The sequence below is a fragment of the Sinohyriopsis cumingii genome, chromosome 17, assembly GCF_028554795.1.
Source record: "Sinohyriopsis cumingii isolate HCF-2022 chromosome 17, ASM2855479v2, whole genome shotgun sequence".
Classification (NCBI taxonomy): domain Eukaryota; kingdom Metazoa; phylum Mollusca; class Bivalvia; order Unionida; family Unionidae; genus Sinohyriopsis; species Sinohyriopsis cumingii.
In genome coordinates this window covers 116,675,133-116,688,866 of record NC_142977.1, presented here as the reverse complement: position 1 = coordinate 116,688,866, position 13,734 = coordinate 116,675,133, and the positions used below count along the sequence as shown (strand labels likewise).

The 13,734-nt window shown below is 34.0% G+C and overlaps 1 protein-coding gene across 1 annotated transcript in view; it reads right to left on the bottom strand.

Annotated features, from left to right (window-relative positions):
* Positions 1-538: 538 nt before the first annotated feature.
* The window catches only part of LOC149779722 (stromelysin-1-like), a 79,669-nt gene continuing 66,473 nt past the window's right edge, over positions 539-13,734 (bottom strand). The window contains exons 7-9 of the mRNA XM_089940581.1: positions 13,270-13,402; positions 11,747-12,019; positions 539-10,376 (exon numbers count right to left, since the gene is read on the bottom strand). Of these exons, the coding sequence (XP_089796707.1) occupies positions 10,114-10,376; positions 11,747-12,019; positions 13,270-13,402 (669 nt within the window). The 3' untranslated portion in view covers positions 539-10,113. The remainder of the gene's footprint in view (positions 10,377-11,746; positions 12,020-13,269; positions 13,403-13,734) is intronic.

Below are 13,734 nucleotides of genomic sequence, written 5' to 3'. Positions count from 1 at the left end.
TGTAACTTCTTCGGTAGCCTTTGTAACCAGTTTAAATAATTGGTCTGCACCTTCTGTCAATTCCACCTTAGACTCCTGCTGCTTGTAGTTGCTGTTAGAGAGCAGCACGAACAGGGATATATTTCTTCATTGCCTCTAATCGCTCTCGAGCTAATCTAGCTGTACGAGATTCCATTATTGATATAATAATGATTTAATTACTCACACATTACAACAGCAGGGATTAAGTAACAAAACGAGCTAAACCAATTAGAGAGACTCTCAGTTTTAGTTAGAGATTTCGGTTTGGCGTTATTGACCTTATATTTTTTCATTTTTTTTTTCTTATTAAGTTTTATTTCTCAAAGAAGGTGTTTCTAAAAGGAGGTCGGTTCAACCTCCCTGCTCCTGCGTTCCGAGAAACGAACCACCACAAAAATAACCCAAAAGGCCAATCTATTTTGGAAAATGACCATTGCCCATGGACTTTATATTGCAGTAGTCCCTTGGCAAGAATATATTAAGACGCGACTCTGCGAAAATTAACAAATACTCAAAGTTTGTTTGCAAAAAGTTTTAATGGAAGTGGACATATGCGCTAATAACAATTTTTTTTAAAACAGTACACAGCATGAAATTCGAAAACGAAAGATGAAAAGATTTTATAGCCCTGAATTACTTACATTAAAAGTTAAAAGCCAAAAGGTAGATAAACTTATCATGTGCTTTCCGTAAAAACTGAAAAAGTTTGAATTTCTGATTATCACATTTCTTAGTCGGTATTAATTCGTACAACAGTAATTTCAATGTCCGCAACGAGAGTTATCTGCAAATAACTGATGTAGGGGACGTAACCAAACTTTTCAAATGTTTAAGAAATGAAAAGGTTGTCTCCCGTGATATGTTGATGAATATGCTTGCAACATGCCTTCTCTGCGTTTGGACAAAATATAAAATCAAGAAGAACTATATGCATCTAGCTTGCATAAAAGAGAAATCATCTTCAGATGATTTTCAAATTAGTATGGTAGAACTTCATAAACAAAAATACTAACAATTTAAATTTTGATGTCAATGTAGATTACTGGGTCATAGGAATTCCATCAAAATAAGTTACTGGTTGCTTATACCTTTTGCATACAGGAATAAAGCAAAACAATGACGAAAAATCACTTGGACAAATTGGTTACACAAAATAATTAAATCAAATTCAGTTATTTTTACCCTGCAGCCAACCCAAAAATAAATGCAGCTGAAAGTATAGCTCTATTTTTTTGTTTGTGATTAAACCAGTAAATAAGAAGGTATGAGTCTAAATTGCCTGTGCCAGTTTTTTTATTTTTCTGATATTTGACTTTGTATAGACTGGGTCAATACTGCATCTTATATGATAAATGTGATACTGCAAATTGATATTTAAATATATGACAATGCTGTTAAAATGGGTGCTTTCTGTTACAAGGTATTATTTCAGTGGAAGAAAGATGCTTTTGAGGTCTGGTCTTCACTGCTAACACTAGCAAATACCTCCAGAAAATGGGCTTTCACATGGTACTGTACTACATAAGATCAATGCATCATGAATTAGGAGAAAACAAACCAAGAAGCACAATGATAATTGTATTAAAGTTACTCAGGGGTCAGTAAATAAGTGAGTCAAATATTAATATCGTTGGTGTGATAATCTTGTTATACTCATAGCTTCAACTAATTTATATGCACATTTAACCATTTTTAAATATTGAAATTTAATTTACATTTTAAAAATAGTTATAGGTTACTGCATTTGTATGAAAAATATGAACGAGTTTTTGGGATGAAATACTGCAGTATATCCATCTGACAAAACGAGTTCATATTTTCCCATACAAATGCAGTAACCTTTTTATTATATGCTCATTTTTTTATTCTTCCTAAGGCTTAATTATATAACAAAATACACTACAAGAAACAAAGTAACTGAATGTATGCTGTATTCCAAACTAAATACACAAGCGCATATTCATCATTACACAAAACCAACATTATTACTGCACACATAACTCTGCCCAGAAAAATTTGAACTTAGTCGCATGCTCGACATAACTTTCAAAAGAAAATGGCATGTCTAGTTAAAATTGAAATTTGGAGTCATATTGTGAATGAATGTGCATTGCAACAACTTTTCCATTTGATCTGGAATGAATACATTTTGGTATTTTTTTTGATTCTATGAAATTTCATGATTATGGACAGGATTTGTATGTGACAATTCCACATGAAATACATGGGATTGAATAAGCTAGGGAGAAGCGTGTTGACATCTGCAAATGTGTTTCTGTTTCTGTCATCAAATGTTTGAAATCATAATGTGGGAAAAATATGAAGTCTTTTAAATGCAATTATCAAATATTTTGAGTGCAGTAAGGAGAATGTAATTGCACTTGCCATCAAAATTATAGTACATTTTCGAAATGTGTAATCAAGATTTAGAAACGATGACATGGCTCATGTAATTCAGATTTGCAGAACTAAGAAAGTACATTTTGAGGTAATTCGGATGTAAAACTGTAAGTAGATTTTTTTGCCATTCTTATCACCAGCTAAAGAAGACAATATATGACTTGTCACTTGTATATTATTTGTAAGGACATTTGCTTGCGTCTGTTGTATACTGTAGCTAGCCTAAATCCGAAACATTGTATCAACGTGGAATGTGCCAAAGCTGCTGGTATGTGGCAGTCCACGAAACATCTGTTTTAGTTCATTCAGAAACAAATTTAAACAAACACAACATAAAGTGCCTCTTACACAAGTGTACATGTTTTGTTTACAAATCAAAAGTGCAGGCGTCTGCATCCATTGTTTGTTTACAATAGAAAGTAGTTCCTTTATGCATGTGAATGATATATGTGTATTGGCACGCGGGTTCAGTATCGGGTAAAACTGCATGATTCTGACAATGTAAAGTTAACGGGGAAAAAAATGAGCATATAATAATATTAATTACCAGTCAGAAACAAATACCAGATTTTAACTACACTTAAGAAAACTAATGCATACTTTATGAAATATATGAACTATTTTCTAGTTTCAATCAAGTGTATCACTGGCAAGTCCTGAAATCAGCCAAATTCTGGCACTTGACAACTCAGCTGAAGGCATTAAAATTATATACATCCCAAAAATGGATAAAGGTGTAATGACAACACCATTATACTACTACCCTCTCTTGACCTTTTCACCCCTAATCAGTCTACTATTTGTTTTAATTTACAAATTATTTTTTTAAATAGGATTAAGATGTTCATTTAAATTCAAATCAAGGAATACAAATCTTGAATGTTCATCATACAAAATCATCATTTAAGGTTTTTGTTTTACTACAGAACATTGCACAAAATATAATGCAAATACATAAACAACACTACCATTATTATTATTATGCTGATTTGAAAGCAATAATAATTTAATATACACAACATTTTCTTAAATGTCATTCCAACAAAATATATTTTTCAGACTATTATTCAAAGAAATAATATTTTCCTACCTACTGGTTTGCTTCTAAACATGGAGTTTGATTTTTTGTGGCAAATTGGTTAAGATATTTATGTCCCTATAATATATAGAATGGGGCAAACAAATTAACTCCATGTTTACTTCTAATATGTCCCCATAATATACAGAATGGAGCAAACAAATTAACTCCATGTTTACTTCTAATATGTCCCCGTAATATATAGAATGGGGCAAACAAATTAACTCCATGTTTACTTCTAATATGTCCCCGTAATATATAGAATGGGGCAAACAAATTAACTCCATGTTTACTTCTAATATGTCCCCATAATATACAGAATGGGGCAAACAAATTAACTCCATGTTTACTTCTAATATGTCCCCATAATATATAGAATGGGGCAAACAAATTAACTCCATGTTTACTTCTAATATGTCCCCATAATATACAGAATGGGGCAAACAAATTAACTCCATGTTTACTTCTAATATGTCCCCGTAATATATAGAATGGGGCAAACAAATTAACTCCATGTTTACTTCTAACATATCCCCATAATATATAGAATGGGGCAAACAAATTAACTCCATGTTTACTTCTAATATGTCCCCGTAATATACAGAATGGGGCAAACAAATTAACTCCATGTTTACTTCTAATATGTCCCCATAACATATAGAATGGGGCAAACAAATTAACTCCATGTTTACTTCTAATATGTCCCCATAATATATAGAATGGGGCAAACAAATTAACATGTTTACTTCTAATATGTCCCCATAATATATAGAATGGGGCAAACAAATTAACTCCATGTTTACTTCTAATATGTCCCCATAACATATAGAATGGGGCAAACAAATTAACTCCATGTTTACTTCTAATATGTCCCCATAATATATAGAATGGGGCAAACAAATTAACTCCATGTTTACTTCTAATATGTCCCCATAATATATAGAATGGGGCAAACAAATTAACTCCATGTTTACTTCTAAAATGTCCCCATAATATACAGAATGAGGCAAACAAATTAACATGTTTACTTCTAAATGTTTGCTTCTATCAACTTGTTTGTCTCTTGTGGACGTTTGTCTCTGTAACGTAACGGATATCCTAAAATAACAACTTTTACTGCTGAAAACTAAGGAAGTCAAAGTTTTACCAAATTGATTGTAATGTAATTTGAGTGGCCTTATAGTGGATCTTCTCAGACATCTTTAACATATTTTAGATAAATTTTCACATAGCAAGAAAATGCAAACATACATCATGAAAGAACATAATGGTCATCGTAACCTTGAGTGGGATCAATTACATGAACACATTATTATGAGTAGGACCAATTACATGAACACATTATTATGCTTGGCAATATTACATGCGAAAGGACATAACTACATCAAATCAGCATTAACATGCACTGAATTAAATTCATCGGAATGACCGCTGGAGGTATTTAACTGAGGAAACGCCAAGGAAATTTCCGATGAAGCAAATAAGAAAACTGTGATACATAAAGTTCATGTTGATATTCAGAAAAGGAAAAATCGACTTCTATAATACATACTGACATCTAATTCACAAAAACTTTCTTGCCTGGAGGACTGGTCCTCTATTTTTAAATATTCTTGAGCATGACTCCAAAATGAAAGGGTCACAACTTTAAAGTCATATATGATAATCAGAGTGCATAGAGGGAAATTAAGTTTTGCACTTTAGTAGACTATTTTAATTTTAAAAAATTTGAAAAGTTCTACAATTCTAACTGAATAAAATTAAAGAATGAAAGTTTTGGGACCAACTTTTGTAATTAGTGCTGAAACTAAGTCTTCATGAACACGGGGCTTGTCAATGGTATATAGCAGTATAAGTACTTAGTTTATATAATGTTACAGTACTTACTTATGTCTTGTGTACAGTATATAATGGTACAGTAATTACTTATGTCTTGTGTACAGTATATAATGGTACAGTACTTACTTATGTCTTGTGTACAGTATATAATGGTACAGTACTTACTTATGTCTTGTGTACAGTATATAATGATACAGTACTTGCTTATGTCTTGTGTACAGTATATAATGGTACAGTACTTACTTATGTCTTGTGTACAGTATATAATGGTACAGTACTTACTTATGTCTTGTGTACAGTATATAATGGTACAGTACTTACTTATGTCTTGTGTACAGTATATAATGATACAGTACTTGCTTATGTCTTGTGTACAGTATATAATGATACAGTACTTACTTATGTCTTGTGTACAGTATATAATGATACAGTACTTGTTAATTGCTAATCAATGTACAGATGAATAACAAAAAGAAATATGCCAAAAAATTGTGTATTGTTATTTCTTCTTGAGATATGGAAAAATATAGTGCAGTTCTAACATTTATTTGAAAGTGATTAAGTCCTACATACATAACTAGTATTAATTTCAGAATTGTGAAATTATGAATGTCTTTATATATATATATATATATATATATATATATATATATATATATATATAGAGAGAGAGAGAGAGAGAGAGAGAGAGAGAGAGAGAGAGGCAGTGCAGCATTAAATGTCCCATACAACAATATGACATCATTGTAGACAAATGACACAAAATATTGGAATTTCAAATTTTATACCATAATACCATAGTTTTATTATGCATGTAAACCATTGCCCCTCTATTAATTCATGATATTTGTTGAAATTAACTACTCAATATTCTGAGAGAAAAAAATGTGCTCACTTCAACCTAAGAAAGAGAATATCAAAATAGCAATGCTGTCATTATTCATTAAAAGAAAATGAGATTTGTCAAGTGTGTGCGTGTGTGTGTGTGTGAAGTAAAAGAATGAAAACTAAAGTGGAAGAATTAATGGTTTTTATAAATGAATCAAAATCTTCAGTAACAATACACCTTTTGAAAAGGAAATACTAAAGAGTGACCAAGTCTTGGGTTGTTGCTGGCACAGAACTCAGAAAACTTCCATCAAGTTATTTGTCAAAAATATTTTTTCCACAAGAAGAGTATAAGTTGTTGAGTTATTTAATATGTCAAAGTTAAAACAAGATGGTGATGTGTTTATCAATGGACACTGAAAGTATATTTCCTCCAATGAAGTGAACTATGAGCATGTGATTTTTGTATGTTTCATATATTTCAGATGATAGTGTTTTCTGTCATAAGTAACAGATTTATGACCCTGGCAAAAACAACAGGTGTTGTCACCAAAAATGGCTATAAATATATTTAAAGGTAACTGTACACTCAAAATTCAAAGAAATTGAAATGTATATTCAAAGAAATTGTAATGTATATTCAAAGAACCAAAAGAATGGTATGAAGCAAACAAATATCATATTTGCAAATATTGAATCTATCCAATTATTTTATGGTTATTTTGGCAAAACTTATGTAATATTATGCAAATACAATACCAATTATTATGCTTTGTATTCTTTTCCCCAAAATAAATACTAGCTGATATTTCTGAGTTCTTTTGTGCAAAAGAATAGAACAAAATTTCAAAAATAGGCATCATTTTTCGAAGTAGACATGCGCAGAATAAATACATTTTATATACATTTATAAAGTTAATAAACATATGTATGTATGTACATCGTCGGGATAATATACATGGTCAAAATAATAAACAATATGTTGAAAATAGATGTAAAACAGACAAAACATATAAGCACAAGACAGACATGCGTACATTAAAAAAGTGTAATTCTCAACAAGATATTATATGCTTTGAGGCTTCACAGATTGGTGATTGTGACATCTATTTCCATCAACTGAGCAAACACTATTGTTTTTAAATGTGTCATGCATAATAATCAAATGAAATTTAAACAAAATCCCAAAAATAGATCATTCTGTGATTCCAATTCAAAATAATCCATTTTCTTGTATAATGTCTTTTCGATCTCTTTGTTTTTGGAGGTATTTGACTAAAATATAATTCAAAACATTTCAAGGTTGCATTAAATACAACTTTCTTATAGCTATTGTTATAGAATACTTTAAGAAAATACATAATTTTAGTCACCTCTTGAAAAACATATAAAGCTTATTGAGACCAAGAATATTCTGTTATTCTCATCTAAAGGTTTGGAGCCCCAGGTGGCCAAGTGGTCTAAAGCCCCAGGTGGCCAAGTGGTCTAAGGCCCCAGGTGGCCAAGTGGTCTAAAGCCCCAGGTGGCCAAGTGGTCTAAAGCCCCAGGTGGCCAAGTGGTCTAAAGCCCCAGGTGGCCAAGTGGTCTAAGGCCCCAGGTGGCCAAGTGGTCTAAAGCCCCAGGTGGCCAAGTGGTCTAAGGCCCCAGGTGGCCAAGTGGTCTAAGGCCTCAGGTGGCCAAGTGGTCTAAGGCCTCAGGTGGTCAAGTGGTCTAAGGCCCCAGGTGGCCAAGTGGTCTAAGACACCAGCCTTTACTGATCACTGCCATATCAGCTCTGTGTGGGTTCCACTTTTGGGTTCAGCTAATGTGGTTATGTGAGAAAATTTGCTAGTAGCTTCCCATGAGTCAATGGTTCTTCCCTGGTAATTCAGGTGTTCATCTTCCACGAGTTACTCTGGTCACCATATATAGCCTCTGATGTGGTGAAAAATGGCATTAAGCCAAAAACAATAACGGCAACAAGTTATTGCACCAAACATTGTAAATAGCTTCCATCTGGAGGAAGAAAGAAGCTTAAAGATTGCAGGGTTAAAAAGTCAAGACCAATGTGAATGAAAGAAGAAAAGAATGGTTTTGGAAAAATAACGTTTGTTCTTATCACAGACCTGGAACAAATTTTCTTAAAGTCTTGCATTTAGTTTAAAATATGGCCAGATAAATTTTGAAGTCAAAGTATGAATGGTCAAGGCTAGTGTCCACAAAGAAGAAAAAATAGCTTCTGTAAACAAATTTCAGTTTTCAACAACATACCTTCGCCAAAGAGTATGGAAGGTTTGTACATTTGGTTCAGCCACTTAATTTAAGGTCAAAAGGTCAAATTTCAAGGTCACATGACTGAGAAAATATGTTTCAGGCATAATATCTTTAGTTCTAGAAAAGCATACCATGACCAAGGTTTGTAGTTGGCTTTTGCATAAAATTTAGAAACAGTGTTCATTTGAGTTTCAACATGTCAAAGGTGAAGGTCATTATGACTCAAAGAAAAATGGGTTTTGCACAATAATTGTGTTTGTGTAATTTTCTTGAGCAATCTATTTGACTTTAAGGCATTTAGGTTGTGCAAAATAGCCTACATAATTTGGGGTCTAGACATTAGAAGTCAGGACCATGGTAAGTCTAAAGGGAAAATAATGGATACCGCACAATATGTTTGGTTCAAGGAAGTATATTTTAACTAAAGATAACTGTCATGAAGGCCAGTTGACCTACTAGTGTCAAACATAGTGTACTATGAAACAAAGTGGGGATATGATAAATCTTTCACAGAACTGACTTGTTATGAACTCATAATGGTAACTCTTGTTCGATATCCATGAAACAAATTTTAAGTGTTGTATCAGTGATATGGAATTCTGTGTAAAATATACACTTATACACATTTATGCATGATATTTCTAAACAGCTTTCTGTCCCAAATATGCCAATTTTTCAAGCCTCAAGCTTTCACATTCATAATTTATCTCAAGCTAAAGTCTCATTAACAAAATTAAGTCTCATTTTGAGCAATTTGGTGGCATACAAGTACATCATTCATGAATGATTATGTATTCAATGGATGGCAGAGTACAATGCTGACAAAGAGTATGACACATAGTGGAATTATTTCTGTAATAATCAACACTGGTACTCTGGTAATAACCAACACAAGTACTCTGGTAATAATCAACATTGATACTCTGGTAATAATCAACACTAGTACTCTGGTAATAATCAGCACTTGTAGATAGAAAAACATCCATAGCTAAAAGCAAGAAAGAAAATTGCAATATAATCTCATAAATTAATGAGTATTTAACAGAACAGCATTTAAACATTTACAAATTTGGCATTTTCAAAACACCAGATGATGGTTTATTTATTCTTTATACTTCCATATGCCATTTCTGTTGCTATTTCAATTCTAGCATTTCTCAGCTGATATGTGTAATGTCCTTCCACAACAGTGTCACTTAATTTTAAAGGTAGATGAATACAATCTAGGACAATCTAGAGTCATTACTCATGGTAGCATTATCAACAAATAGTAGGTGAACTTCTAAGTGGTAGTAATTGTTTGGCATTAATTTTAAATCCGTGTGAATTCAATAGAGACAAAAATAATGATGAATAAGGTCCAAGGGATGCTGCTCACTTCAGTTTCTATTTCTTTTACCTCATAAACATTCATCAATATCAGTGTCTTTCCTTGATGATCTACAAGTCATACAGAATCCAACCCTTTTGGATCTGTGAGTCATGTAAAGCACCTTGCAAAGACTGATTAAAACCAGATATCAAGGAAATTATATCTGGCATATCAAGGTCAAGGTCGATTCTTCCTATCTTCTTTGCACAATGGAAATGGCTCATTACCACTAGCACACTTGCTGTAACTGGAGTCAAATCTCAAAGTCATCAAGAAATGTAATTTATGGAGAAGAATACATCAACCTAGCAACAAAAAGTGATCAAGATAGTGCTAAGAATATAAATACAATTAAATATGTGGTGAGGATATTGGTCCGCTGTGAGGATGCTGAGTTGCCTGAACCGGTGTATTCACTATGTGAACTTTCTGGGGATTTGTCTTGGAATGACTCTAGTTGAGCTTGAACCTGGCCATCTTTACAACCCAGAAATTCTCCTATTGGTCGAACCTTGCTCTTCCGTACCCTCATTTTATTGTCATAAAACTCCCAGTACTGTTTTCCCTGAAGAAAGTATGTCTTATCTGAAAGAGAATGTAAATTCAATGATGTTAGAATGGGCATGAATCCATTCTCCAATCAATCCATCCATCCATCCTAGAATCAATCAATCAGTTAAAATTCAACTGTGTGTATTAAGAGTTGATTCGATCTTTCCATCTTTACTAACAAGTCATTTGGCTGACTTGTGAAAGAAGAGTCATCGAGAGCTGATATATCCTCACAGTTCCCCGCTGATGTAATGACTCCTACTTAAAATTCCTCTCCAGACCACCACTTATATAAAGACTCCTCATGAAAGTAACCCAGGACCCACACTCTACTATAAGTCACCCCCTGATCCCCCACTTATGTAAAGATTCCTGCAGAAAGTAATCCCTTAGGTCCCCACTTATGTAAAGACTCTTGCTGAATGTAACAGCCAAGGTCCCCCACTTAAGTATAGACTGCTGTTGAATGTAAATCCCATGGTGCCCCACTTATATAAAGACTACTGAAAGTAATCCCCAGGTCCCAACTTATGCAAAGACTCTTGCTGAATGTAATGTCCAAGGTACCCCACTTATGCAAGATGCCTACTGAAAGTAATCCCCCAGGTCCCCACTTATGTAAAGACTCTTGCTGAATTTAATGTCCAAGGTACCCCACTTATGCAAGATGCCTACTGAAAGTAATCGCCCAGGCTCCCCACTCATGTAAAGACTCCTACTGAAAGTTCCCCACTGGTTCCCCCTACTTGTGTAAGACTTCTACTGTAACTACCCCCCATGTCCCTCACTTATGTAAAGACTCAAAGAAAATACTCCCAGGTCCTCCACTCATATAAAGATAACTACTGAAAACATCCCTCCAGGTTTCTCACTCATAAAGACACCTATTGAAAATGCCCCCCACTTATGTAAAGACTCCTACTGCCAGGTTCTCCATTCATGTAAAGAATCCTACTGAAAGTACCCCACAAGTTCCCCCTACTTCTGTAAGACTTCTACTGAAGGTACCCTATGGCCCCACACTCTCAATGCTTGTACTATTTATGCTAGTAATCTACAATCCATCATCCTAATCACACACTATATATGATATATTTTGTTTTAATTGTATATGTCTACAAGTTTCTTTCAAATACCATTAAAGTTTCAGTTAGCTCCTGAAATGAATATGTTTCTGGACAGAAAGATGAAATCTAATATTGACACATTCACGTGTATTAAAAGTACCAGGCTAATAAAAACAACAACAAATTGGTTAACATTGTGACTTCTCATGCTAAAGTATGGCCCAATGAAAGTTACTGATTTGCACTGAGGTTTCCAGTTTTTGTGAACATCAAACTTTATGACTGAACATTATATGCCACCCTTCAACCATTTACTCTGCAAGCTTTCTCACTTACTGTCCCAATGAGTGAATGCAGCATCTACTGGGATTGGCACGCCTCTCCAAATGGACATATCCCTGGGGTAATCATACTCCACATGGTTATTCTCCTCATTCAGCTTCCAGTACATGTCCCCACTAATGAGGTATGTCCTCTTGTTAAAGCCCCATACAAACACAGCATCGATCTTTTTCACATCACTAGGAATGCCAAAATCTGTAATAGGTTTCCCTTCACGAGGGTAGTTGGCCACCCTGTGATTTCCACTAAAAATCCAGTACCTGTCACCTAAAAAAATAAACCTTTATCTAGGATCAGTTAGAACACTGTTTTTCTATATAGGATGGGAATGTTGAAGACACGTAATCCCATCCTACATACTAAATACTTTCTGAAAAATGAAAATGTAGCCCATTTACAAGACCAAAGATTAGAAATATGATCAATTGCTCTTTCATTATATTAAAGCTGCCATTTAGCTTAAATATGGAAGAAAGTTTGGTCCCTGTTTCCACGTTGATTTTCTGTCAATCAAAGGAATGAACTGCTCAACCAAAGATCATGAAAGAAAACAACCTAGACAAAAGACCTGACTTTCTTTATACTGTTTTCACCAGGCCATGTTTAGTGAGCATGTTATGGCATTATGACCAAGCTACAAAGATATGTTTTTACTAAGGAATCTCTCAAAACTATTTTTAGTGCTACTCCATTAATATCAACAACGAATATCAATTCCTTTTGCGTTAGATGTTAGTCAAGATAATTAAGTCAAACATACACCATGACTGCAAAGTTCAGTAGCAAGAGCATCTGAATCATAATCCATGGGTCCCTCATCCACCCATGCCAGCCTGAGTCGACTCTGATCTCAATGTGTCCTTGGGACAGCAGTCACTTGGCCCCCATTTCCATGGCACAATAACACCAATAATTTCTTCACAGTGTCATTAAAACCAATGTGTCCTTGGGACAGCCACTTGGCCCCCATTTCCATGGCACAATAACACCAATAATTACTTCACAGTGTCATTAAAACCAATGTGTCCTTGGGACAGCCACTTGGCCCCCATTTCCTTGGTACAATAACATCAATAATTTCTTGACAGTGCCATTAAAACCAAAACAAAAAAACTGCCCTTATGCTTCAAGCGCTTTATTTAAACTAAGGCAAAGATTGTGCTTTGCTGTGGTTTGAAAGAACACATGCTGTTATTTGTCTTTATTCCCATCTGGTACTTCACTAAGTACAACTTTTCTTGCACGATCCTGCCTATTTTTCCCAAATGAAAGAACCGTTTATCAAATCAGCAGCTTCCACGTGAGGGTAAGAGGGTTAAACAATGAAAATGCATTTTCGTATGGAAATATATGGCCCTAGTTCCATGTCCCAATTCTTCAGTCTAAATTCTAGTCATGTGATCGTTTAAAAATTAGATGGTCTTGAAGATCATATGATCAATTAACAGGACTCACTTCCAGACATAAAAGTTCTATTCATGAAATCATGATCATTTTTTTTGACTAAGTAAACACACCTTTGAAGAATATTATTCTGCCATCTTGTCTCTCATAAACAGCATCGATTCCATCCTCTGGCAAACCATACCAAAAGTTTTTAATTGAAGTAGCTCCTCCTCTTATACCATTTGTGCCCAGTCTCCAAAAGACCTGAAATTATAAAAATTATAAAAATTATAAAAATGTGCATGTGATATTAGTATGTCTCAGGAGATACAATGCACCAGGTGTGATCCCACTGACGCCACATACTCAAAACATCTTTCCTATTAAACATTCCATGCTGACAATGCTTTATTATATACCTTAAAAATATAGTTATTTCTTTTGAATTATCAGTTAAAGTATTCTTATGAGTTAAGAGGTATATCAATGTCCCATGAGCCACCATATTACATGTACATATATACTGTCCTTAATATCCCATCAGCCACCATATTACACATACGTATATACTGTCCTTAATATCCCATGAGCCACCA